This window comes from Etheostoma cragini, chromosome 2 (genome assembly GCF_013103735.1).
Source record: "Etheostoma cragini isolate CJK2018 chromosome 2, CSU_Ecrag_1.0, whole genome shotgun sequence".
In the NCBI taxonomy this organism is placed as follows: Eukaryota; Metazoa; Chordata; class Actinopteri; order Perciformes; family Percidae; genus Etheostoma; species Etheostoma cragini.
Window position 1 is genome coordinate 23,169,931 of NC_048408.1, and position 24,180 is coordinate 23,194,110.

At 39.8% G+C, this 24,180-nt stretch overlaps 2 protein-coding genes across 4 annotated transcripts; both read right to left on the reverse strand.

The window, feature by feature from the left end:
• Positions 1 to 1,741: 1,741 nt before the first annotated feature.
• Positions 1,742 to 7,732, reverse strand: sirt7 (sirtuin 7). The gene is made up of 10 exons (XM_034896164.1): positions 7,493 to 7,732; positions 7,220 to 7,357; positions 6,639 to 6,743; positions 6,491 to 6,561; positions 6,312 to 6,384; positions 6,121 to 6,219; positions 4,572 to 4,808; positions 4,255 to 4,335; positions 2,401 to 2,507; positions 1,742 to 2,308 (listed from the first exon to the last, which is right to left on the reverse strand). Exons 1-10 carry the CDS (start codon positions 7,595 to 7,597, stop codon positions 2,101 to 2,103), a joined length of 1,224 nt encoding a protein of 407 aa, XP_034752055.1. The 5' UTR covers positions 7,598 to 7,732; the 3' UTR covers positions 1,742 to 2,100.
• Positions 7,733 to 7,789: 57 nt separating this feature from the next.
• si:ch73-100l22.3 lies at positions 7,790 to 18,962 on the reverse strand. 3 transcript variants are annotated; one of them, XM_034895484.1, is made up of 10 exons: positions 18,199 to 18,960; positions 17,227 to 17,352; positions 14,375 to 16,982; positions 13,443 to 13,582; positions 10,661 to 10,762; positions 10,026 to 10,142; positions 9,727 to 9,828; positions 9,443 to 9,559; positions 9,127 to 9,209; positions 7,790 to 8,642 (listed from the first exon to the last, which is right to left on the reverse strand). In XM_034895484.1, the coding sequence occupies exons 1-10, from the start codon at positions 18,325 to 18,327 to the stop codon at positions 8,483 to 8,485; spliced, it is 3,684 nt and encodes a 1,227-aa protein (XP_034751375.1). In that variant the 5' UTR covers positions 18,328 to 18,960; the 3' UTR covers positions 7,790 to 8,482. The 3 variants fall into 3 exon arrangements, 2 of the variants coding, with proteins under 2 accessions (XP_034751375.1, XP_034751383.1); XM_034895492.1 differs by lacking the exon at positions 10,661 to 10,762; XR_004659803.1 differs by lacking the exons at positions 7,790 to 8,642; positions 9,127 to 9,209; positions 9,443 to 9,559; positions 9,727 to 9,828 and having other exon boundaries at positions 10,060 to 10,142; positions 10,661 to 11,285; positions 18,199 to 18,962.
• Between the last annotated feature and the right edge of the window lie 5,218 nt (positions 18,963 to 24,180).

Consider the following 24,180-nt stretch of genomic DNA (forward strand, 5'->3'; position numbering starts at 1 on the left):
ACGAATCCTCTCACGCTGACGTGAGGATGGCGTAATCACTCCTGTCACGTGGTCAGATACAACCTATGAACCAGAGTCTCTGCTGTAAACAAACTGATGTGAAATGCAACTACGTACTTTTCCTCAGGCACTGTACCAATTTAATGAACAGTTTTATTATACATCCATGATGTAAACTTGTTGAAATACTTGAGTATTTCTAGTTTTACAGTTTACAGACAAAACTATGACAGTGAGCATTGTGCTGCATGAGCACTTTTGAGTATATTTTGGTGAATATTTTTATATTTTAACTCAAGAAAAATAGCTTTATTAAATTATTTATGTTCTGGGTGATGGAACCTTGAATTAAGCACTCAAACTAGTAATGGACTATTTACTATTTTACTTTACATTGTGGTGTTGCCCTCATTTTATTTAGCATTTAAATACTTATTACACCACTGATTCCAATGACCAAGTCACCCAGTCTACATTGTCGTCAAATCCTTTTAATTTAAGAAGTTAACTTGACAAAAATAAAACAAATCCAGGAACAAACCATTACACTTGCAAAACTCACACCCATATCACACGGTTATTAACGGATAACAGTTTAAACTAGAGTTCTGTCGTCTGTAATCAAATTTATTATATTATTACAAATATAAGACTAGTTAAAGCAAATGCCACTATAATGAAAACGCAGAAGATCAAACGTTATTACAATAACAGAACACTTTGTCTTACAAGTATAGTATCCCTTTTTTTGCAAAATACAATAAAAACCAAGTAGTCTTCACATCCAGTTTTAAAAATGCTGAACACTACTTCTGGTCATTAGTCTGGCCTGTAATACCTTCTCAGATTATTGGGTACAGGATGAGATTAATAACAAAACTGTATATACCTGAGACAAGTTAGAGACATATATTTCCAATCACTTAAGAAACAGTAACTTACATTAACTAACAACTAATCAAAATGTAAGTGAAAAAAAAAAACACCAACAAAAATAAATATGTAAACGCAAATTCAACTTCAGTAAACTGAGGTACAGTAGTAGCTGTACTACCTAGCCTGCAAACCTGAGGATGGAGGACAGCAGATAAATATTGGCGGTGAGTTCAGGAAATAATTTAAATTAACCAAAACACTGTTAAAATAAAAACAAATAAGCCATTGTGTTTTAAAAAAAAAAAAGGTACATTCAACAATGCAAGTTTTAAACATCTGAAAAGACTACAAAAATATATTTTAATCTAATATATCAAAAACGTTTTTGACCTCCTTAATCTCTTAAACTGTGGCAGCACCGAAATAAAAAACAACTGTTGGTTTGCTGCTGCTGTTCTACTGGCGTTTTCTACTTGTAAACACTAAGTAATACAAACAGTAACGTACACTTTAGACACCTGTTTCTTAATATCTATTAATGTCAAGCTAATGCTCAAACCAGCAGCATCTTGCAATTATTTACAAATGATTTACTGCATTGCACCAATACCAACTTGGTGAAAACATAAATGTAACTCCGGTTAAAGTGCTACTCCATGTCCAAAAATATAATCTCCAGAGGATCATTCACCTCCTGTAGATTTCAAAGGTTGATGAAAAATACTTTGTCATTTAAAATAATAGCGTTTGTGACATACTAGTCTACATCCATGACATTACACTTCCGGGATTGCTCCAATGCCGCCAGGAATTTTAAACTCAGGTGGGTTTACCAGGACTATGGGTAACTGCTCCTCAGAAATATACCAATAAACCAGAGCACGTTTTCATCTCATCCCAGAATGCTGGATGGACTAGCCAGACCCTTGTCCGCAGCTCTGTGAGGAAGAGTCTGGCAAAGCGAAACTAGTGACATCCTGACCATACAGAGGGACAGCAGAAAAATGATAATGCTGCAGGAATAGTTTTAAACTCTGATGTTTTTTTAATCAAAACTAGTCATTACTGGTATCCTTTTTGACTGTCTGGATTAAAGCTGAAAACACCTTATGTGGCAGTAAGGAAACCTCATTTTCAAATAGCAAATACTCAAATGGGTGTCAATCCCTCTTTGGGATTGATTGATCAATTCCCATAAGTCAACCACATCTGCATGTGTCTTGGTCATGCTGATTTTTTCTTTTTCTTTCTTCCTTTGCCATAGCCTCTTCCAAACCAGCCACCCTGCACAGCTGTGGCTTCTTCTGCCTGCTCTCTAGACTCAGGTAAGCAGTCCTCCCGCCCATCAAGGGGAGATATGATCTCACGAGAATGGCTGTCGACTTCTTCTAGCCGCAAAGGTGTGGCTAGACTAAAGATAGGGTCCTCTAACCTGATGAAAGAGAATGAGGGAATCTGATGGGGATATTCCAAAATGCAAGTATTGAAAAGGATGAAAAAGGCATTTGGCAAAAATGCCCTTACCTGTCATATACAGGAATCTGAATGTTCAGCTCCTCCATTAGGAGACTCATTACCTCATCACACTTGCCATGAATTTTCAGCTCAGCCAGATCATCTTTTGGTGTCCACTAGAACGAAAGCACAGACACATACAGTTAGGTCCATAAATATTGGGACATCAACACAATTCCAATCTTTTTGGCTCTATACACCACCACAATGGATTTGAAATGAAACAAACAAGATGTGCTTTATCTGCAGACTTTCAGCTTTAATTTGAGGGTATTTACATCCAAATCAGATGAACGGTGTAGGAATTACAACAGTTTGTATTTTTGTATTTGCCTGCCACTTTTTAAGGGACCAAAAGTAATGGGACAATTGGCTATTCAGCTGTTCCATGGCCAGGTGTGTGTTATTCCCTCATTATCCCATTTACAAGGAGCAGATAAAAGGTCCACAGTTCATTTCAAGTCTGCTATTTGCATTTGGAATCTGTTGCTGTCAACTCTCAATATGAGATCTAAAGAGCTGTTGCTATCAGTGAAGCAAGCCATCATTAGGCTGAAAATCAAAACAAACCCATCAGACACATAGCTAAAACATTAGGTGTGGCCAAATCAACGGTTTGGAACATTCTTAAAAAGAAAGAACGCAGCGGTGAGCTCAGCAACACCAAAACACCCGGAAGACCACGGAAAACCACTGTGGTGGATGACCGAAGAATTCTTTCCCTGGTGAAGAAAACACCCTTCACAACAGTTGGCCAGATCAAGAACACTCTCCAGGAGGTAGGTGTATGTGTGTCAAGGTCAACAATCAAGAGAAGACTTCACCAGAGTGAATACAGAGGGTTTACCACAAGATGTAAACCATTGGTGAGCCTAAAAAACCGGAAGGCCAGATTAGAGTTTGCCAAACAACATCTAAAAAAGTCTTCACAGTTCTGGAACAACATCCTTTGGACAGATGAGACCAAGATCAACTTGTACCAGAGTGATGGAAAGAAAAGAGTGTGGAGAAGGAAAGGAACTGCTCATGATCGAAAGCATACCACCTCATCAGTGAAGCATGGTGGTGGTAGTGTCATGGCGTGGGCATGTATGGCTGCCAATGGAACTGGTTCTCTTGTATTTATTGATGATGTGACTGCTGACAAAAGCAGCAGGATGAATTCTGAAGTGTTTAGGGCAATATTATCCGCTCATATTCAGCCAAATGCTTCAGAACTCATTGGACGGCGCTTCACAGTGCAGATGGACAATGACCCAAAGCATACTGCGAAAGCAACCAAAGAGTTTTTTAAGGGAAAGAAGTGGAATGTTATGCAATGGCCAAGTCAATCACCTGACCTGAATCCGATTGAGCATGCATTTCACTTGCTGAAGACAAAACTGAAGGGGAAATGCCCCAAGAACAAGCAGGAACTGACGACCGTTGCAGTAGAGGCCTGGCAGAGCATCACCAGGGATAAAACCCAGCGTCTGGTGATGTCTATGCGTTCCAGACTTCAGGCTGTAATTGACTGCAAAGGATTTGCAACCAAGTATTAAAAAGTGAAAGTTTGAGTTATGATTATTAATCTGTCCCATTACTTTCGGTCCCTTAAAAAGTGGCAGGCACATATACAAACTGTTGTAATTCCTACACCGTTCATCTGATTTGGATGTAAATAGCCTCGAATTAAAGCTGAAAGTCTGCAGATAAAGCACATCTTGTTCGTTTCATTTCAAATCCATTGCGGTGGTGTATAGAGCCAAAAAGATTGGAATTGTGTTGATGTCCCAATATTTATGGACCTGACTGTAAATCAGCCAAGAGCAGTCAGAACTTTATAAGCATCTTATTCACCTAAAATGTCAAAACCAACTATACCTGGAGGTTGACAATGTAGAGTTTGGGCCTTTTGCTTGCTGGTCTGTTCATGCACCACAAACAAGCGTATTTCTTCAGCACCTAGAAGAGAGAGAAACAAGAGCGCAAGAAGATGTTTGGAAGATGCCACAAGCTAATAAGCTATCAAAGACAAATCATTTTACATATACTAATTTACATGTCAATTAATGTATTTTCATGACATTCATAATATATTAACCGGATTAAAACAAAACTCTGAAATTGCAATGTAACAAACCTTTTTTAGAATACCAAATGCAAATGCATACAGACACCCTGCGGTTTATAAAATCTACCTTCAAACTGGAGCCAAGGCAGAGGATAACATCTGCCATCTTGGCAGCTTCTGCAGCTCCCTTCCAGTTGAGAGGTTGCTCTAGAGTTCCTCGCTCCCCAAAATGCACTATGGTGTCCCTGAGTTCACTACCACAGTGGCTGCACCTGCGGCACGTCCCATGGCGGTGCAGCGACGTCCGCTCCGTCACGTCAAACAAGCGCACGTACTCCCTGACCGGGGAACAGGATGTACATACCTGGAGATAGGAGGATAAAACCAGCATATCGGGGTGACTTACTTTCTTTGAAGAACAGTTTTCCAGGATCTTGTAAAACATTCCTAAACAATCTCCAAAATGTAGTTTCCTTGGCAATTCCCGTGTAACTGCATCGTTATCTGTATTGTAGGGATATCAGTGACAGATTTCGGTAAAATAGACAAGCAACTCTGCTTGCATGGCTCACTGAAGCATGTTGTCCTAATAGTAGGCTCGTTCGAGATGAGCCAGGTCTGCGCAGAATTGATCACCGGCGATCGGCTCCCGTTGCATGCCGGTTAGATTTGTGTCCGACTTGATCCCGACTTGCTCTGACGTCATGCACACGTGGGCAACGATAATCTCACGAGAGCAAGGCGGCCGCAGTTCTGAGACGCAGGCGGCGCAGTTGCTTTTCACCGACTGCAAGAACCAGGCAGACCCAGGCGGACCCAGAGCATGCTGGGAAACGCCGGCTTCACAGCTGACTTAACACCTGATTGGTTTAAACCACAATGACGTTTTATATAAACTTTTTATAGTTTTTGAATCGGAGGGATTTTAATTGCTATTTGTCTGATTTAAAGACTTATTCTGTCCAGAACACACGTTGTGTGGCTGATAGACGTTTAGAAGTCAGAGAGACTAAATCCGTCAGATCACTGATCATCTCCAGGGTGTTGTTAATTAAAATCAGCAACAGATCATATGTAGAGCACTTTGCCAGCTACTCTGTCATAATTAAACCAACTGGAGACTGTGTACCAGCTGATATGTGGGTCTGAATATTATTTATTAAAATCGGGATCGCACCACAGTGTTTTTGTCACTTCCTGTCCAGCCTTAAGGCGGCTGGAATCGGCTGGAAACTGTCCGACTTTACCGCAGCTTTCTGTCACCGCCGCTGCCGCCTGCTCTCGTCTACTTTCCAGGCGAGGCGCAGTTCATCTCGAACGAGCCTATTGACTACACCTGCTGGCTGCTGTTTATTTGTTAAGTGTGTGCACTCTGCAGTTCACTTATTCTCACTGAGCATGATGGGATGTCAAACAAACAAAGTCAGACTTTATATAGCCATTGCAGATCTTTATCAGATTTGAATCCTGCTGAGATGTTGCTTTTAGAGAAAGCACAGCAAAATCTATTTAAAAACATCTGAACTATGTCTTTCCAGTAGATGGTGAGATTTGTTTTAGAAGAAAGTAGCTGAGGACTACAGGTGTGTGGGTGTGTGGGTGTGTGGGTGTGTGTGTGTGTGTGTGTGTGTGTGTGTGTGTGTGTGTGTGTGTGGGCAACTGAGAAAATGTCTCACCTCAATAAACATGTTTCCATGAAGCTCAGACAGGGCATGTCTGGGCAGACCACTGCGCAAGTGAAGTCCATCACAGTTTTGAGAAACAACATGCTGTACCTTTATAGACAAACATAAACAAAGTATGTAAAAACCTGTAAGCGTAAATACCAATGGAACATCCACAAGTTATATATCTAGGTCTCAAATACCAGCTTTTCCTTATGTAGCATCCTAACACACATGTGCGTGAGGGTCGGCTCAGCTTTACTCAGGTCAGATGAACTGTTTGTAAAGAGAAACAAGACAGATCATCAGTTGGGAGTTTAATTCACTCTTAAAATAAAATGCAGATAATATCTGATCAGGGTAAAGACTAAATATATCTTACCTGACTGTCCGTCCCTTCTGTAGCTGTGTCCACACACCATTAGGCCCCCTGTAGTCTGGGATGGAAGCTGCCTGAAAGAAAGGACTTCATCAGTTACGTGAAAGTTTAAAGAGGAAAATGAAAGTGAAGACAAAGGAGTTTGGCGTACTGTACTGATACCGGCTCCGGTGTATACCACCAGATGTTTTGCTTGTTTGACTGCCACAGCGAGCTGTCTGACTTTACTCTTCAGCTCATCGGCATCATCAAACATCTGCAGACGGTACAGGAAAGTACAAAATGGTTTAAGTTTACAACATACTTTAATTGTATCAAGGAACAACCATAGCAGTTTTTTTGTCATCCTGATTTGTTCTCTTAATTATTGACCTTGCTTAGAGAAAATACAAAAACTGAAATGAAAAGAGCTTTGAAATGGTAGGTCCTGCGTGATCACGAGGCCATGTTTTGTAGAGGGGACTGTGTGTTACAATTGAGATTGACTTCCAGTTAAATAATCTATTTATATAAATTATTTTTGTTTTAAAAACTAAGTGATGGACACATGGTTACAGTTCATTCCTTAGCTAGTCCAGGACCAACCAAGGAAACAACCCGTCTGGCTTTTGCCATTCAACCTCCACACGTCTTTGTTCTTTCACCATCTTGTTATAACCAGTTACAGGTGATATTCTACCTAGCTAGTTAGCTAGCTTATTAACTAACACTCAGTGGGCCTGGCAGTCTCACCTCCTCCTGCTTCCTCTTGAGGACATTTGAGCGGACTTGTCGCTTGCAGAGCTCCGCCACAGTTTCTCCGTGCAGTAGTAACGCAGCTGCCTCCTCCTCCGACCGATCAGCCTCCGGTTTCTTCAGGACTCGAGCAACCTTCAGTTAACAGGACAGAGAAGCATGGTCAGAATCACCGGCTAAAAAACACTAACTAACGTGCATGCACAGTAAAGCGCTTTAGCCAGCTAGCTAGAGAGAAAAGGCTCCGACTGTGTTGTTGCCTCGTCTTACCAGTCTAAATATCTTCCTCTCGCGTTCTCGTTGAAGTATGTTGGCCTTTTCCAAAGCTTTCCTCTCCGTCCGCGAAGAAACGCCGGTGTCTGCCTCCGTTTCCATCCCTTTTTTTTTTTTTTTTTTTTAAATAAGCTGAGGGTGATTAGCTATTATAAACACTGCATTTAGCGCCTGCCACCAACGCTAGCCGGGGCGGATGTTGTCGGTGTATAGATGAGAGCAACCGGCGAACAGCGCTCCCTCCTGCTCGGAGTCTATAAATGACAGCTTTCACAAAACGTCAGAGCAACTTTCAAGGGTTAAGAAATATTTATTACCATACAACCACAAATAAATAAATAACATAAAACAGGTCCAAAGTTTCCAAGAATAAACTTTTTTTTTGGCTGACATGTGACCCCAATACACTACAAAAATATTTAAGGGCAACCCTTGGGAGTGACACACTATTCAAGTATTAGCGTTAACACTAATATGGATATTAAAATGTCTGTATAAGTGAGCACACTGTCCTACAAAATGTTTAAATTCAATACTAACAAAGTTCAATATGTGCTAATACATCTGGAGCTGGTCTAGCCTAAAGTATAGATTTAGCATTGGAAAACTGGAAAAAACTAACATGCAAAAACAGCTGAACTAATAACCTGATTAATAGACTCTTTACACAGAGGTAAAATCATCCGGTAAGTCAAATGAAAGTCTACTTGTGCTGCATAGACTGTGTACATTTTTGCTCCTTTCCTGTGCTAATATATCTCACAAGATGACACCCAGGTTTGGAACTACTGGCTTACTGGTATATGCAAATGAGATGGAGCAATCATTAGTGCTATTCATTACACCTGTGCTTTTCCTGCTACGACATGTCATAAAGTCTGCTAAGAGTCAGCTTAAGGGCGTCAGTGTTTTTTTTTTTTAATACAATATTCATGTAATCGCTAGAGGCTTGATTAGGAGTCCTCACTGGGGCCAGTTAGGAAAGTGTCATCGTGGTCTGGAGGAGTAAGTGTCCTTAGGGACCCTCTGAGGTTTTGCTCTTAACTGTCCTCGTTTGGTTTCCTTTGGCTGCTCGGCAGATAATCCAGTATTGTGTCCATTCTTCTTCACAACTCCTGTGTGCCTTTCTGCTACCTTTTTCTGGATTCTGGAGGGAAAAGAAGACAGGTTTTAGCCACAGACAAAGTTACTGCTTGTTAAAAAAGCTATAGTGCAATATAATCATTAAGCTGAACAGTGCTTGTTTTAGCTGGCTGCAACAATACTGTTAACTTCGGATTGCATTAAAATAATGTACTGTATGTGCAAAACACAGGAATAAATTATGTGCAGATTTTGAATGTTTTCATAGGTTGGGTTTGTACTGGACTGTCACTGTGGGATATGGAGCACACGGTTATAGTAGGAGCTTTTAATTAGGTGCAGCAACTAATCTTTCAACATAAAGCATGTCTTTATCAGAGTGGAGGTACCAGTTGGAGCTCCGAGATGACTGATGCGCAGAGCTTCCTTTATCTTGTATTGTGACTGTTGGCTGTAACTGTCTCCACGTGTGCACACACAAAAAAACACTTGAGCTATTCAGAAATCTAAAGAAAAGAGAAAGGAGTACAGATCCAGTGAAAACGCACATCATGCCTCTCTTCCTCTCCAGTGACTTCTGTGTTGCAGTTGACAGAGAACTCTTTCCTCTGGGATTGCCCGTATGCCCATTCTACACAAACACATAAGAGCAAAAAAGCAGTAGGTAAGTCTTTGTACAACCCACAAGTTATAATATAATACTCACATGTAGCAATAGAAAGTATATATTTAAACGGTACAAAATCATATAATTCTGCTTGTCTTTTTGGCATTATTTGTGAGTGCTTCACTATCTATAGTAAGAAATTAACATTCCTATGTATAGGATTTATCCAACTCACATACAGCTTCAGAAAAGGTTACCTGTCGTCTGAGCTCTCTCTCTCTGGCCAGCTCTCTGTCCCAGTTGATCAACTGCATCCTCTCTCCAGCTGACAGGCTGAAGAATATGTCGTGGACCTCATAACGTGCAGCACGCAGCTGGAGGGGGAAACAATTACAGAGCAGACGATGGCTTGAATGAATGCGTGTAATCATAGAATCTGTTGTGGTAACTGCTAATAGAGGGAATAATGGCTCAGTTGGCAGTGAAGCAGAGAAGAGGAGAAAGGTTAACAGGTGTTTACAACACATGTTTGCTTTAATACCTGCAGAGTGACTCTCTCCTGCAATAAAAGGTCCTGTCTGCTATGGAACTCTCCTCTGCCAGGGCTCTGCCGCTGGAGGGCCTGCAGGAACTGATGTGTGTCCTAGACACACACACACACACACACACACACACACACACACACACACACACACACACACACACACACACACACACACACACACACACACACACACACACACACACACACACACACACACACACACCTGTAATATGTATACAAAATGTTTTTGTTCCCTTTATGAAACAGACATACAACAGACTTCCGTCTCTACTTACCCTGATGGTGCGCACCAGCTGCGCCACTCTCTCAGTCTTCAGCAGCCTGCGAGCTAGAAAACCTTTCACAGCTGCTAACAGCAGGGGGCGGCAATGCTCTAAGAGTGGGCTGGATGGCTAAGGAAGCGGAGGAAGTGGGGAGAACGAGTGATGAGAGGGGTGAATAATGAGGACCAGAGGGAAATAGAGAGGAGAATGCTAATTCCATCAATGACAACCAATTAATTTCCCACAAAGATTCTCAAGGTCTTTCGGTTGGCATCTGTTTATCACATCACACAAGTGGACTCATAGCTCATTATTATGATAGGGAATAATAAGCAGAATTATAAGCACAATAATAATAATAATAATAATAATAATAATAATAATAATAATAATGTGTCACTCACTTATCTAAAGATGTATTAAAGGGACACATTTGTTGAACAACTATAATCTAAGTGAAGCGGAGCTGTTCTATTTGAATACATATGAGAAAGCAATGACAGATAAGAGGGGTTACTGATACATATTAAGACGTCGAGGGGGAAGTATTTCACCCAGGTGTGTTTAACTAGCTTGTGATGAATAAAAAAATATTGTGGGAACAAGGATAAGCAAGACTTTTGCATCAACAAATGTGATGGGGATACCTGAGAGAGGGTAGAAATTGCCAACGTGTCCCGAAGACGTGAGCTTGACATGGAGCAAGGGAAGGACACGCTCTGGAGGAGATGGTAACGTGCTGCCAATGCCTGAGAGACAGACAGGAGAAGGAGACATAAGGGTGGAGGGAAGGAATAGGAGGAGAAGTGCATGGGTGTGTGTTTTTATGCATACATGCGTGCATTTGGGAGAAGGCAAGGTTGGAAAATATTGAATTAGAAAGGACAGCAAATGAGGCAGGAGGAAGAAATTAATTGAGGGTAGAGAGAAATAGACAGAAGGGGAGAGATGGGTCACAGAGGCAAGAGGGATGAGATAAGGGAGGGAGAATAGAAGGAAGAGAGGGATGACGGGATTATGAGACAGGAGAGATGGAGAAAATGAATAGAGCCAGAGAGTAAAATCGACGGAGGAGGTATGACACAAAACAAAGAGAGGGATGCAAGGAGAGGAAAAAAAGAGAAGGGGAAGGGACCATTAGCTGTGGCACTCAACGGGACGATCTGGCACTTAACCACAGACGCTCATGAATTAAACAAATTATCCTTTCCTTTTCTGTGTCAATTCCCTAGGTCCCCTCCTCCCTTTACCAGAATCCAGCCAGCTTGCTCTCTCATCACAACGCAAATGATGGAAGGACATAGGGGAGTCAAAAAGAAGTCTTTTTATTAAACAGCTTACGTTAATTATATTGTTGTTAAGGATACATAAATTAAACAGAGACTGTGATTAATAGGGCAAGGACACTGGCCAAGTACAAATACAGACACTAGTTGAAGAAACAAGAACTGGCTGCCAGAGAACAGCAGGCGTCCTTGAAGACCCCCCTACCCGCCCCCACACACACACACACACACAAACACACACAGGAACAGGCGACCATGCCAGCTCGCCTCTTAGGGATGTAATGAAACATTTATGGTAGAATCCCTGTGTGTTGTTTTTAACTGGGGAGAGTCTGAAGGTCTCTTGTAATGAGCAGATGTCTATAGTCTGCACACGACCCCGGTCTCCAGAAGCATGCTCCATAGGCCATTGTATGGTTGTGCATAGAATTGACGGCGTACCCCCGCAGACTCCTCTGCGTCTACGGCGGACCCTAAGCCGTAGCCTGACATGCACCTCCCAAAAAATTTAACTACACGTCACTCGGCCAAGGCTTGGTAGCGTTTCATTTTCCCTGACTCATTTCCTTGTTCTCCTTCTCCATTAACAATCCATCAAATCAAGGAGAGGGTTCACTTTTACTGCTATAAATTAGAGCCCGACCGATGTAGGATTTTTAAGGCCGATATAGATTCCAAAATTTGGTTATTTAAAAATAAAATTTGTTTTATCGTCACAACAGAACAGAGGAACATCAAAATATATTAAAGTTCTGATAATTAAAATGTAAAAAAATACAAACTTAAGAGATGAAACTTAAAGTCCTTTGAACAAAAACACAATAACAAAAAAAAAAAAAAACAGCATTACTAACAGGAACGTTGCAGCGCGCCCTCTGGTGGACAAACTCTGCAACGCCAAAACTTGGCTCGTAAAATTAAAATGAGAATCAAAGTCATCATAAAACAAATAAATAAAATAAACAATTTAAATAAATACATTAAAAAACCTATTTAAAAATGGATTTGTAAACAGGGTGAATCAAGATCGCAATTTTATAAAAATGAATTGTGCAGACTAAAACGCAAACTATAAACAGCAACATCTTCTATTCAGCTTTGGCTTGGGATCTTTGTTGCTTTTCTCTCTCTCTTCCTTTCATCTCTCTCCGCACAGCCTTTACAGCTGTAAACGTGGTTATTAAAAAGGCTAAATACCTTCCTAAAACAGCTGGCCACCCCAGCTTTAGCAAACGTTACTCAAACAGGAGTGAATTGTGTATACTCTTCTCAGGTTTCGGTAGTGCTTATTAAATTTCCAAAGCTCATTAAGTACATTTATTTATTGACGTCTATATCACATTATTGACAATTATGGAAAAATTTGCAAATTTAATAAAGAGCTAAAAATCAACACCTGCCCATTGCGCTTCCTAGCTACTGTATAAGACGTGGCAACAGTGTTGATACAAGTCTGATGGTGACGCTGACTCCAACTTCACAAAAACGGTTAAACAGCTTCCTGCATGCACAAACTAACTGACACACCAGACCCATATGTAGCTTTTTCAAGACCTGCAAAGACACTGATTTTCAGCAACAGAATTGGTGTACTAATAAGTATTTTTGGCAGCAAGATGATGTATGTGTGGGATTGACTAGTTTGAGAGTGGGAAGACTGGAGGTCTATGGCCCAGACCTATATCAGTTTATCAAGCTCTATATCATGCCTTGGCTTCACAGGCAATACTTAGTAGGCTCAGTGGTTCATGTCTTTTCATGGTATTTGATAACAACTTTTAACTGTAAAAAAGAAACTACATTTATAACATCTGTGATCTTTCCCATAATAGAAAACAACTCTGTAAGACACAGAGTTAATGTACCATTAGCCAAGCCTGTTTATTCTTGCAACACGTTGGCCTACATGTTGACAAAAGTGAAAGGAGCAGCATGTCTGATGACAACCAGTTGTGGGTCATATTCTTGTAAGTTGCACATTACATCCCCTAAAGGGCCTAAAGAGGTTAAGATTACACATCTGGCTTCACGTCACATAATCTCAATAACATCTAATTCACCCAATCACCTAATTACTGTACTTTCTACATGTTTTGTTAATTTTGAACTGAAGTTCAACTACAAATCATTTATCGTGTCTCACCTGCAGTAGTTCTTCCTGTTGTCTCCTGTGTTCATCTTGCAGGGCTCTCACCTGAGCAGCGTGGGTCTGTTTTAGTTGCTCCTGCTTGTCTTGACCGCCATGACCTTCGTACCACCGCACTGCAGCTAAAGGCTCTGCAACTGTAACATGTGGTCACATGTGTAAATAAAAACTGTTGACAATAAACTATGTGTCATTGAGGACAAGGAGTATGCTGAGTTCTGATCTGACCTAGTCATTTGATATTTTCTTCCCAATACAAATGGAGTTGTGTCACAGAGCACTTTGCCTAAAGTAGGCCTTCAACAATAACACACATCTGGACTCCTGTTATGCTGCAGATGCTAAAAGGTATTTACTGTTCTTATTTTAATGTCTGGTTTTTAAGTAATGTATGACTTCTATTTTAATTTTCAGAATCTCTAACCACCCCAATAACAAGACTGTTTTGTACATTAGGGCTGCAAGATATGAGGAAAAGTATGCGATAACCTTGTTGAATAATAAAGTGTGTAAATTCTGCATTTCTGCCGCTTCCTGCTAAAATACAAGAAATTGCTTGTTGAATTTAACAAGAAACATGAAACATGTAAGTCCAGGTTCTTTTCAAGGTTTGCGGTTTCTTTATGGCCGTTTTGACGCTCAAGGAAGTGGACACATTTGCATGAAAAGTCAAGAGAAAAAGGATACAGCTGGCACCAAATGAAGGGAAATCATTTCTAATATTCTTTAATTAACACATAGAACATTTGATTTAAACTAAAATGCACCACTACAAAAAAAGAATGAGTTACATTTTGAAGTAAAGTTTTTTTACTGATATTTTCGCAATGTGTTGCAGCCTTTCACAATGTGTATATTTTATGCAGCCCTATTGTACAGACAGATGCATACTCTCTACCTTATTTGGCTCATTATTGTCCTGCTCTCACCTCTAGGAGTGCTGGCGTTGGGTCTGAGCACAGAGGTTGCTCCTCTGCTGACATCTGCACTCCTGGTCTCCTTTGCCACGTGCATGAGCAGCCTCCGTTTGACTTTGGATACCCCGCCCTGACTTTCACCCCCACTCTCTGGGGTCAGATGTTTCTCTTGAACAAGATGACCTTTTGAGCCCATGTCGGACCCTGACCCTTCGAGGAGCCACAGGCCAGACGGTGCCTCCACATCATACGACTGGTTGATAGATGTTGAGTAGGTAGAGTCGTGACCATCTACAGCTGTCTCATTCCTACTTTCCACTGGATGGTTACTGGTACCCAAAGGCACAGAGACGTTAGGTGAAACCATGGTTGCAGATGGCACATTTCTCAATACATTGGGAATTCGCTGCTGCTGTGACACAGAGAGGATGCATTTCGCTGTAGGCATTCTACAGCCGCCACGCTGTCCGTGACTCTTTGCAAGTCCTTCTTTACATGTCCCTTTTTCCTTTCCTCTCTCTGTAGCTAAGGTTTTGATTAGTCTGAGCTCGCTTGCGTTAACTGCCTCAGTTTCTTTTACCTCTGTTATGAGAGAAACATTGTCTGTGTCACTATTGTTTAGTTCAGTTTCTGTATCTTCCTGCATGTTCTTAAAATTGTCTAATAATTGTCTTCTCTGCCACTCTCTGTACTTTTGGTCTTGCTCTGCTTCATTGCTGTCATCAACATTGCTCAGTTTGTCCTCCCAGTAGTCACAATCACTTTGACGAGAGTGCTGGATGCCTTTAAAAGTGACCTCACTGTGAGTGTTGCTCTCAGTTTGGCTGTGATTCTTTAAGTTCCCTGTCAATGTGGACTCCAGATCAGAGATCATTACTTTTAGACTGGAAAGGTTGGACTCAAGCTGATCTATGTGCTGTGAACTCCTGGCTGAAATGCTTGTTACATCACCTTCAACCATGAGATTCCCAGTAAAAGGAACTCCAGAGTTACTGTTTTTATGTCCCGGGTTCACTTCATCAACATTGTGGTCTTCGCTCAAACCAGTATCCACCAAAACGTTCCTCTTAGAGATCTTGGCCACATTAACAGCTTCTCCATCATCTCCATCTTGGATACTGCCTTTGCTTTTGCAATTCACAGGACTCCTACAGAAATTAGGGGCTGGGATTGTGTGATATTTCCCTACTCCACTATAAAAAGCTTTGGGACAATTGGTCAAGTAAAAGGCTTCCTGAATAAGCAAGGTCTCTATTGACGTGGGCTGCTGTTGCTGGGGGAAGGTGTTCATTTGTTTAGGCTCTGTTAGGATTTCTTGTGAAATGTTCAGCTTATTATTTTTTAGGACTGTTTCCTCCTCAACACTAGTTATTTCCTTAGTATTTCCATGTCCTGTTAAGTGGGGGCTTTGAGATTTAAAGTTAGCCTTTTCCCCAAAAAACTCACTCTCAATCACCCTCTCATTTTCCAAGGATTTATTTTGTGAGGTATCTCTCCTCTCTTTAGTTTTCTTCCCATCTGCAGTCACAATTCCCTTGTAAGGGAACTCGTCATTCTCCTTATCGGAGAGGCTCTGCTCCTCTGCCCTTGCTCTTGTCTGTTCTTGGGTCCTCTCCTGAATTTTAGTAGTTTTGGCTTGGTTCCTAAGCATCCGCTGGCGCCGCCGATACTCCTGAGATTTCTTTAACAAGGCCTGGAGGCTCAGACGATAAGGCTCCTCAGATGGCTTTGATTCATCTACATGGTTGTCCGCTGGTTCGAATTCTCTGGAGTCGTGTGGAATATGCAGCTCTGCCGTTGGAATGCGAGGAGGGCTTGATGTCTGTGATGACTCCAGGTTGTCTGAAATGTCACTGTTTTCTAATGAAGAGACTGGGCCCTCAATTCGGCCCAAACGCTGATCTTCTTCAGTGTCGGGTACTGTGTTACAGGGAAGGTTAACTTCAACCTCTGTGCTGTCCAGATCCCTGCTATCAGATGTCTCTACTGGTAAATGGTCACATATGACTGATTCCTCCTGGAGCAAGGGGCAACAAATGTCTTTTACTCCTATAATATTATTACAAATAGATGCTTCCAGTCCACTCCTTTCTAATTCCTCTCCATCTATGGGAGGGTGGCTAATAATATCTGGCATCTTGGCAATTGTCTCTGAGGTGCTGTGAAGGAAAAAGCCACCCATATTATTTTTATAAGCTCCGTCTGAGGAGCCAAAGCCATGGCTCTCTCTCTCTGCACTAATCCTTTCAGAGACACTGGTGGTGTTTTCAAAGGTCAAGTAGCCGGAGGATACTGATCGGTGGCTTACGCCATTAAGGGAACTTGGCTGTGATCCATGTTGCTTGTAATGTTGGTCAATAAGGCATCTTTCCTGGTAACTTTGCTGAGGTGTCACAGTAGAAGTGAAAAAGGCACTATATGTAGTTGATGTCAACGGTGGAAGAGGAACACCATTCTGTTCTTTTCTTCCGGTTGGTGGAAAAAGCGAAAGATCATCCGTCGGTCTTATGAATAAATTGCTCTGCGACACTGACCCACCACTGTTGTCATGGGAATATGAAGATTTTGTGTTATTTTCTGTCTCTTGAAGCAACTCCTCCAGTGTTGGCGTCTTCCTCAGCTACAATTTATAACACAAATCAAGAGATCAGCGATAACTAAGTTGTGCATGACAAAACAGTACATAAATGAAAATAATGTCTAATGACTCCATTCATCAAGAGAACTACTGTATGTTTAAATAGGACTAAGTAGTCCAAATTATACTTTAGCAAAACTGCTCTGCAGTAATATAGTAATACAAATATAGGAACATATTAGGCTTGCCAAGAGGATAGCTGAAAAGCCAGGAGGAGTTATGTTACCTGAACACTGTGTAGGATAGTTTGCACATAGGCCATTCTTGAATCCTCCTTCAACTTTCTTTGGACATCAGCTGTCTGTGCTGCATCTCTGTGTTGCTGCATCTTCTCTCTCTGCTCCCCTGAGAGCTGTTATCATCAGAAAGCAGACATTAGGTGTCGTGTAGTACAGTATGTGCAATAACAGGGCTGGCAACTAATGATTATTTTTATCATAGATTATTCTGTTCTTTTTTTTTCGATTACCTAACTAGTTGTTTGGTCTACAAAATAGTGAAAACTGTCCAACACAAATCCCCAGAGCCCTCTTTAAGGCAATTTCTTAAATCTGCTTGTTTTGTACAAACATTCAAAAACCCATATAACGTTATACTAACTTTAAATGTAAATGTCCTGTATTTATATAGCAGTTTTCTAGTCTTAACAACTACTTAAAGCGCTTTTACATAGTACGGGAACCATTCACATACATTCACACTCCGATGGCGAAGTTTCGGGGACAACTCGGGGTTCAGTGGCCACCAAGGCAGCTCTACCACTGAGCCACAGCCGCCTATTTACAATGAACTTAGTGTAAATTTATGACATTTTTGCTTGATAACTTCTATGAATAATTATTTACCACATTTTCATTACGTTTCTGTTGATGGTTCCAGCACTATTCAACTAAAACTACCAGTTACTCAATGACATGCCAGCACAGTCACTAGTCTGATCAAACATATTGGTATACAACGGGAACTACTAGAATTGTTGAGTCTTTGTACATTATAGAATGTGGTCTAGACCTACTCTATCTGTAAAGTGTCTTGAGATAACTCTTATGATTTTATACTTTTCAAAAAAATTTGAACAGAGACAGAGTGTTAGTGTAGCCTTCGACTGTTTTTAGTGCATCAACTGCATCTTGTTAGCTAATGTTTAAACCTCGAATCATGTTGATTAGAACACAAATACCATAAAATTGAGTCCTACCAGGGGAGGAAGGATGGGTTGTCCATAGAAGCGGATGAGCGAGGATGCAGGTAAAGGTTTGCTGTGTTCCTCCTCACTTTTCCTCAGATGGGAGAGACGACGCTGCACAAACTTCTCGTAGTCCTCCATCAAATTGCATCAGGATATCTCAGGTGGTAACGTTTGATAATTGAAGGACAAACTAACGTTAATATATGTACGTTATTTTGATTGTTTTTTTTTGCTAACGTTAGCTAGCTAGCTGCTGAGCTGTACCCTAGCTAGGTTAGCTGACGATAGCTACGCGGTCGTTGGAACGAAACCGTCTGTAACGTAATATCTAAACTAAATATCTATTATCAAAAGATGTAAGCGAAGCAAAAGTAGAGCAGCTCTGCCGTGTTACTTCTGATAAAATAGCAACTACAAGTCTAGCGAGCTACCAAACAACAAATCTCCATGAGGATGAATGTGTGTGTTTACATTTTTACCCGCCTCTCCTCCCGGCGGAGCAGCAGCGGTGACAGTTTGGAAACCGCCGAAGTGCTCTGAAAACCCGGAAAGGGTTTACTGCACGGCTAGATGAATATATCAAATTAAACAACGAATATACCATTTCCAAACACAGCAAATGACTTTAATTCACAAATAATCCTATCACTTTAACGAAACAAATGAAACATCATCCTCTGTGTCAACGATATTTCTGCGAACCGTGTAATAATGAGGATTAAAATGCCTAATGGCGCTCCTTGTTTTCAAAGCATCCAGATCTGATGGAGACCCGGGGAGCTGTGCTGAAATCTCGATACTGCCACCTACAGACGTGACTGGCTAAACACAAACGTGTGTCCTTTAAATGACACAAAAAACAAAAAATGGTAGAATAAATTATACAGTACATTTTTGTCTTGAGTTTTGGCATCCTACAAATTAAAAATTAATAATCATCTGTAACGTTATTCCATGTTCTCTTTCTGTTTTAAACCATCATTCCCTTTTAAAATGATAAGTTTGTCATCGTGTCAAACATTAGTGTACGTAATATATGAGAGCAAGTCAGTGCGTCCAAATCTTTTTCACAGCAGACATTTTAAGTTCTTGCAGAAGAAAAGCACAGGTGAAATCAATAGCATTGACGATGGCTCTGTTCCAGCAGCTGTGCAATAAATGGAATGCTGCAACTGTTTTTGAAATGTCTGCTGAGAACAAAAGTGTCTGTCTTCTGAATTGTAACACGTTTACAAAGATTAGATGTTTTACTGCATATCAGAAATAAATATTTAACATTTTAAAATGTTCTCTGTTAAGTATTACACAGGCTTTTTTCTTCCTGATTTTAATACAACAGCAGCAAAGTCTTGAATTGTTGAGTGTTAGAGCAAAACAATTGTGTGTTCTGTCTGTAAAAAAGGATGTCAATTGTAAATTATTCATTCTTCATGAAGACACTTCTCAGAAAATTGTTGATAAATTGAATGCAGCTGATTTAAAATCTGTAAAAGACTTAAATGTGGAAGTACAGAAGTTTGTTTCACCCAGTGTATCTCAGAATCTCTAAACAGGAGAAAGTGCAACTTCAACAATGACTATTTGTATTGTAGAGATTTCTTTCATGAAAAACACAATATGGCTACGATGACACTAATTAGTTTATTAACTAGTAGGAATCAAAATAACTTGCTGACTTAATGTTAAATGCATTCCATATCTGCCTAAAATAATCTAGATTGAAAGGTCCCATATTGTAAAAGTAGGATTTCCCATTGTTTTTTTGTTATAACCGAGGTCTAGGTGCTATAGAAATACGGTCACAGTAGTGTATATATATATATATTTATATACTGTATATATGTACTATATATATGCTGTGTATATTTATACAGTGTATACAGTATATATATGCAGTACATATATATATATGTGTATATAAGTATCAAAATTCTTAATCCACAGAGAAATGCACACAGCCCGTATTTAGAAACAGTGTCTTTAAACGTAACAGTCATTGTCACTCACATATCAAGTGCAGATTTGAGTCGCGCATGCTCAGATGTAAACGGTTTACGGCATAACGCTATATGCCCAATGAGAGTTGAGTCGGACTGGCTCAGGATGAGCGCAGATGTTAGTTGCAGATGCTCAGATTTAAACGATTTACAGCATAACGTGTCATACTGGAATTTGTGAAATCCATGAAATAATAAACTTTTCTAACTACAAAAAATTAAAAGAAGACGGGAATCATTTCAAAAATGTTTCTATGATTGTTTGACTGCTAACGTTAGCTCAAAACGCCATTCAACTGACAGCCTTTGTTGTGTTTGATTGCTATTGCAGCCAGCAGTGAATGAACGTCGTTAAGTAGGTTCATTTTTACTGTGTTGACATTACAGAAGTCTCTCGTTAGCATCGTTTATGCTACTTGTTGCAAAGTGACGCATGCGCAACTCACATCTTCACTTGACGCAAAGTGACGCATGCGCGACTCAAATCTGCGCTCGACTTACTTGGGGAGTGACAGTCATTCCGAGATGCAGATGAGGAAGGCCCTGAAACACTGACCAATCAGAGTAGACTTGGCATATTCTGCAGGGGATCTTAAGGAGACAGGCGCTGAAACATAGTGGTCCAGACAGAGGGTAGATATAATGAAATTCAGACAGACAGTATGAGAAAAATAAGGTTTTTGAATTATTAACGCATGTAAACAAGTTCTAATAGAAACTCAAAATACAAACCTAAAAAGGAGCATAATATGTCCCCTTTAATATTTCATCCACACTTACACAATCCTCAATTACACAAGACACACAAGAGCTGTTCCATTTCAAAACATGTTTATTGGTCATATACAAAATAAAGTAAGCTGTTTATCAACAAACATACAGTATATACATCAATAAATTAAAAGATGCATCGGACCGATGATGAAACAGTTAATTTCATGATTACAATACCTTGTCATCATCACATACATATCTACAAATTGCAACAAAAAAGTACAATAATTTAGTTGAAGATAAATACTTACAAAGACTGTCACATTATAAGTATTTTTTGCGATATATAAAGTACTGTCGTACAATAATTTATTACACCCCATACAGAAATATTACAAAACACAGAATTTCTTATTACAAGGGATTTTCTGAATAGGCTACGCCATATTCACACAAAGTCACTACTTTTCTATAGCTTTAAACCCACCGGTAAATACTATTAGAAACAGAAAAATATCCTGGCCAAATGCTCGCATGTGGTTTGATGGACAAAGAAATGTTATCAGATGTAAAATTGGAAAGGGGGACTATCACAACAAAAGCCAAGAATAACTAAAATGTTAATGTGATGTCATAGCTAAACTCTGGTAAGAATCTGATGTTAGAGGCTGTGCAACTGATATGACAGGGGCATTGGAGGGACAGCAGCAGAAGGGGGTACAAAACAAACATTATTATTGATGAAAACACCAAAGAAACGATCAAAGGAATCCTTGGTTCATCTACTCTCATCGATCGGCATTGGGAGGTGGGTGAAAGGGCTTTTAAAGTCTGGTGGCGTGATTCACTAGACAGGAAAACAACTGCATGGCTACATACCGATTACCCGAGCAGCAAGATAAGGAGTTAATGATTTGCATCTTCCAGAAGAATCAGAAGTTTGAAGAAGAGCTTGGCAGCTCCGCTGGGTTAACTCACTAAAGATTTGTAAAAAAAGAAAAAGGGATGGGATAAGTGCAGTGGGAAAGAGTTTTATCAGATGTGTCTCCACCACCCCTTTCTGCCTCTGTAAAATATTTATAGAAGTGGTTTAAGTTGCTTGGGTTTGTAATGAAATGTATTTTCATAAGGAGGGTATGACCCCTGTACAGGCAGTGGAAAATAAGGTCAGCGTTGTCTTACAAGTTCATAAACTCTATTATGAAAAGCCACCAAGCTTCTCTGTCTGGCAATTGCTAAAGATGACTAGTTGTCAGCTGATATGTCTGCAGAGTGAAAATTAAAAAGAAAGTTCTGTAATGTTTAACATCACTTGTTTAGAGAATAACACCCTGATCTGACACTGCTACACACTGGAGAAATAAAACAACCAAACAAGATATTCATGTCTGGAAGACAAAAATAATGATATTCTTCAGTTTGACTACAGGCCTTGCATTGTAGCTACAGTATATTATTCCTTTTTCTCAATTTTAAATTGATCAAACCTATTTGATGATGTTTACGTTTTCACAGTTAATTGTTAAGTGACTCTCTGTAACAGCAATGTAAGCCACAACACATAAACTGGATTTAAACAGAGACAAACTGGCGCTGGCATTTATAGTCAACTTTAAATTGCAAAACACTCTGTATATGAGCTCTTTAACCTTGTCACATCACACAATACCTGCAATTATAAAACGGACAACTTGACACAACAACTACTACAAAAGTATTACTGCTCCTGTGTGGCAGGAGGTCTAATTTTGCCTTACACAGTTTGCATAATTAGAGATGTCTTGTGAAATATATAATATGTGGGGAAAAAATCCAATAGAAAATCAAATAATAGCATTGTCATATTACAAAACAGGACACGTAAAAAAAGTACAGAGCACATACATACAGATACCGTCTGGGATACCTATATTTACTTGTAGCTGAATATCACATGATAACACGTTTAAAAAACAACAACTAATATGACATTTTTAGTTCTCTGATTTCATGGTTGACTGAACATACAAATCAGTGTAAAGATTATGGAGGAATAATTTATTTTAAATATGAAACCCATTTTCCTTCCAATGCCTTCGCTCACTGTTCACCCTTCTTTGATTTTCTATGAATGTAGGGTCCAGATACAGACAAACCGGTACCTCCTTAATCTTAATAACTGCACAGCAGTAGGCTAGTTTACTCCTTTTTCTTCACAGTGGAAAAGTAGCGGTTCAGGTAAAAAGGCTGCATGTACTGTTTTGCTTTTATGTAAATTGCTTCTATTTCAGTAAATGATTTAAAATCAGGTTTTCATTAGGTAAAAAAACAACCAATTTGAGGCAATTGTACTTTGTGTAGTAAACCTAAACTCTTTAACAGACAAACTATTAAATAGCATTAAATACAGTTTTTTATCTTCATAAAACACCAAATACATTAACAAATTTGTTTCACTTCCCTGACACTTACAGAACAATTCAAAAACAAAACAGGAACATTATATATATATATTCATAACTATATAAAATGTACACAGCAAAAAACAAATAGTTTTATCTCACACTACAAAAATAAGTTATTGAAGGAGTAGGGGTGTTGCAGCTAAACAGGCCCATTGTTAAGGTTTACATCTCTGTTACCTTGTCAGATGACGTGAATACACAGTATCAAACGTTTGAGGTTCATCATAACACTTCCTCACCTCAGCGGTCATTCTAGCTGCAATAACAAGCTTTCAACACTGCAAGGACCAAAGTAAAGCCACAGAGACCTGAAATACGGAAAACGGGTCTGCCAAAGTGAAATAAAAAAATGTTCAAATCATGAGTGCATATTACAAGCAGATAAATACACTAACACGTCCGCAGTGCTGGAGCTGAACGACAGGGCAGGGAGGACAAAGATCTTATGATTAGAGAAAAGAGTGCAGTTACCCCCAGTGTCATCACCCGCTTCGGCTTGAAATGAAACAAGGATCAAAGTCAAATCCATGAAATAGTGAACATTAATAGTTACCTCGTCACATACGTACACAGCACACCACACGCTAGTTCACGGTTACACACACGTGCCTAGTCACTAGAGAAAAAACAAAGCTATTCAGTAGTTAAGCCACTTTTGGTACAATTGCAAAATAGAGAGATACTGTATATCAAACAGATTTTGTTATACCTTTTTTTTTTTTTTTTAATAGGTCATTACAAACAATGCAAAGATAATTGTCTTTATAAAATTCCAGACGCTACCATACGGATACAGATTCTTGGAGTATAGAACACCACTTAAGACTACTTATTTT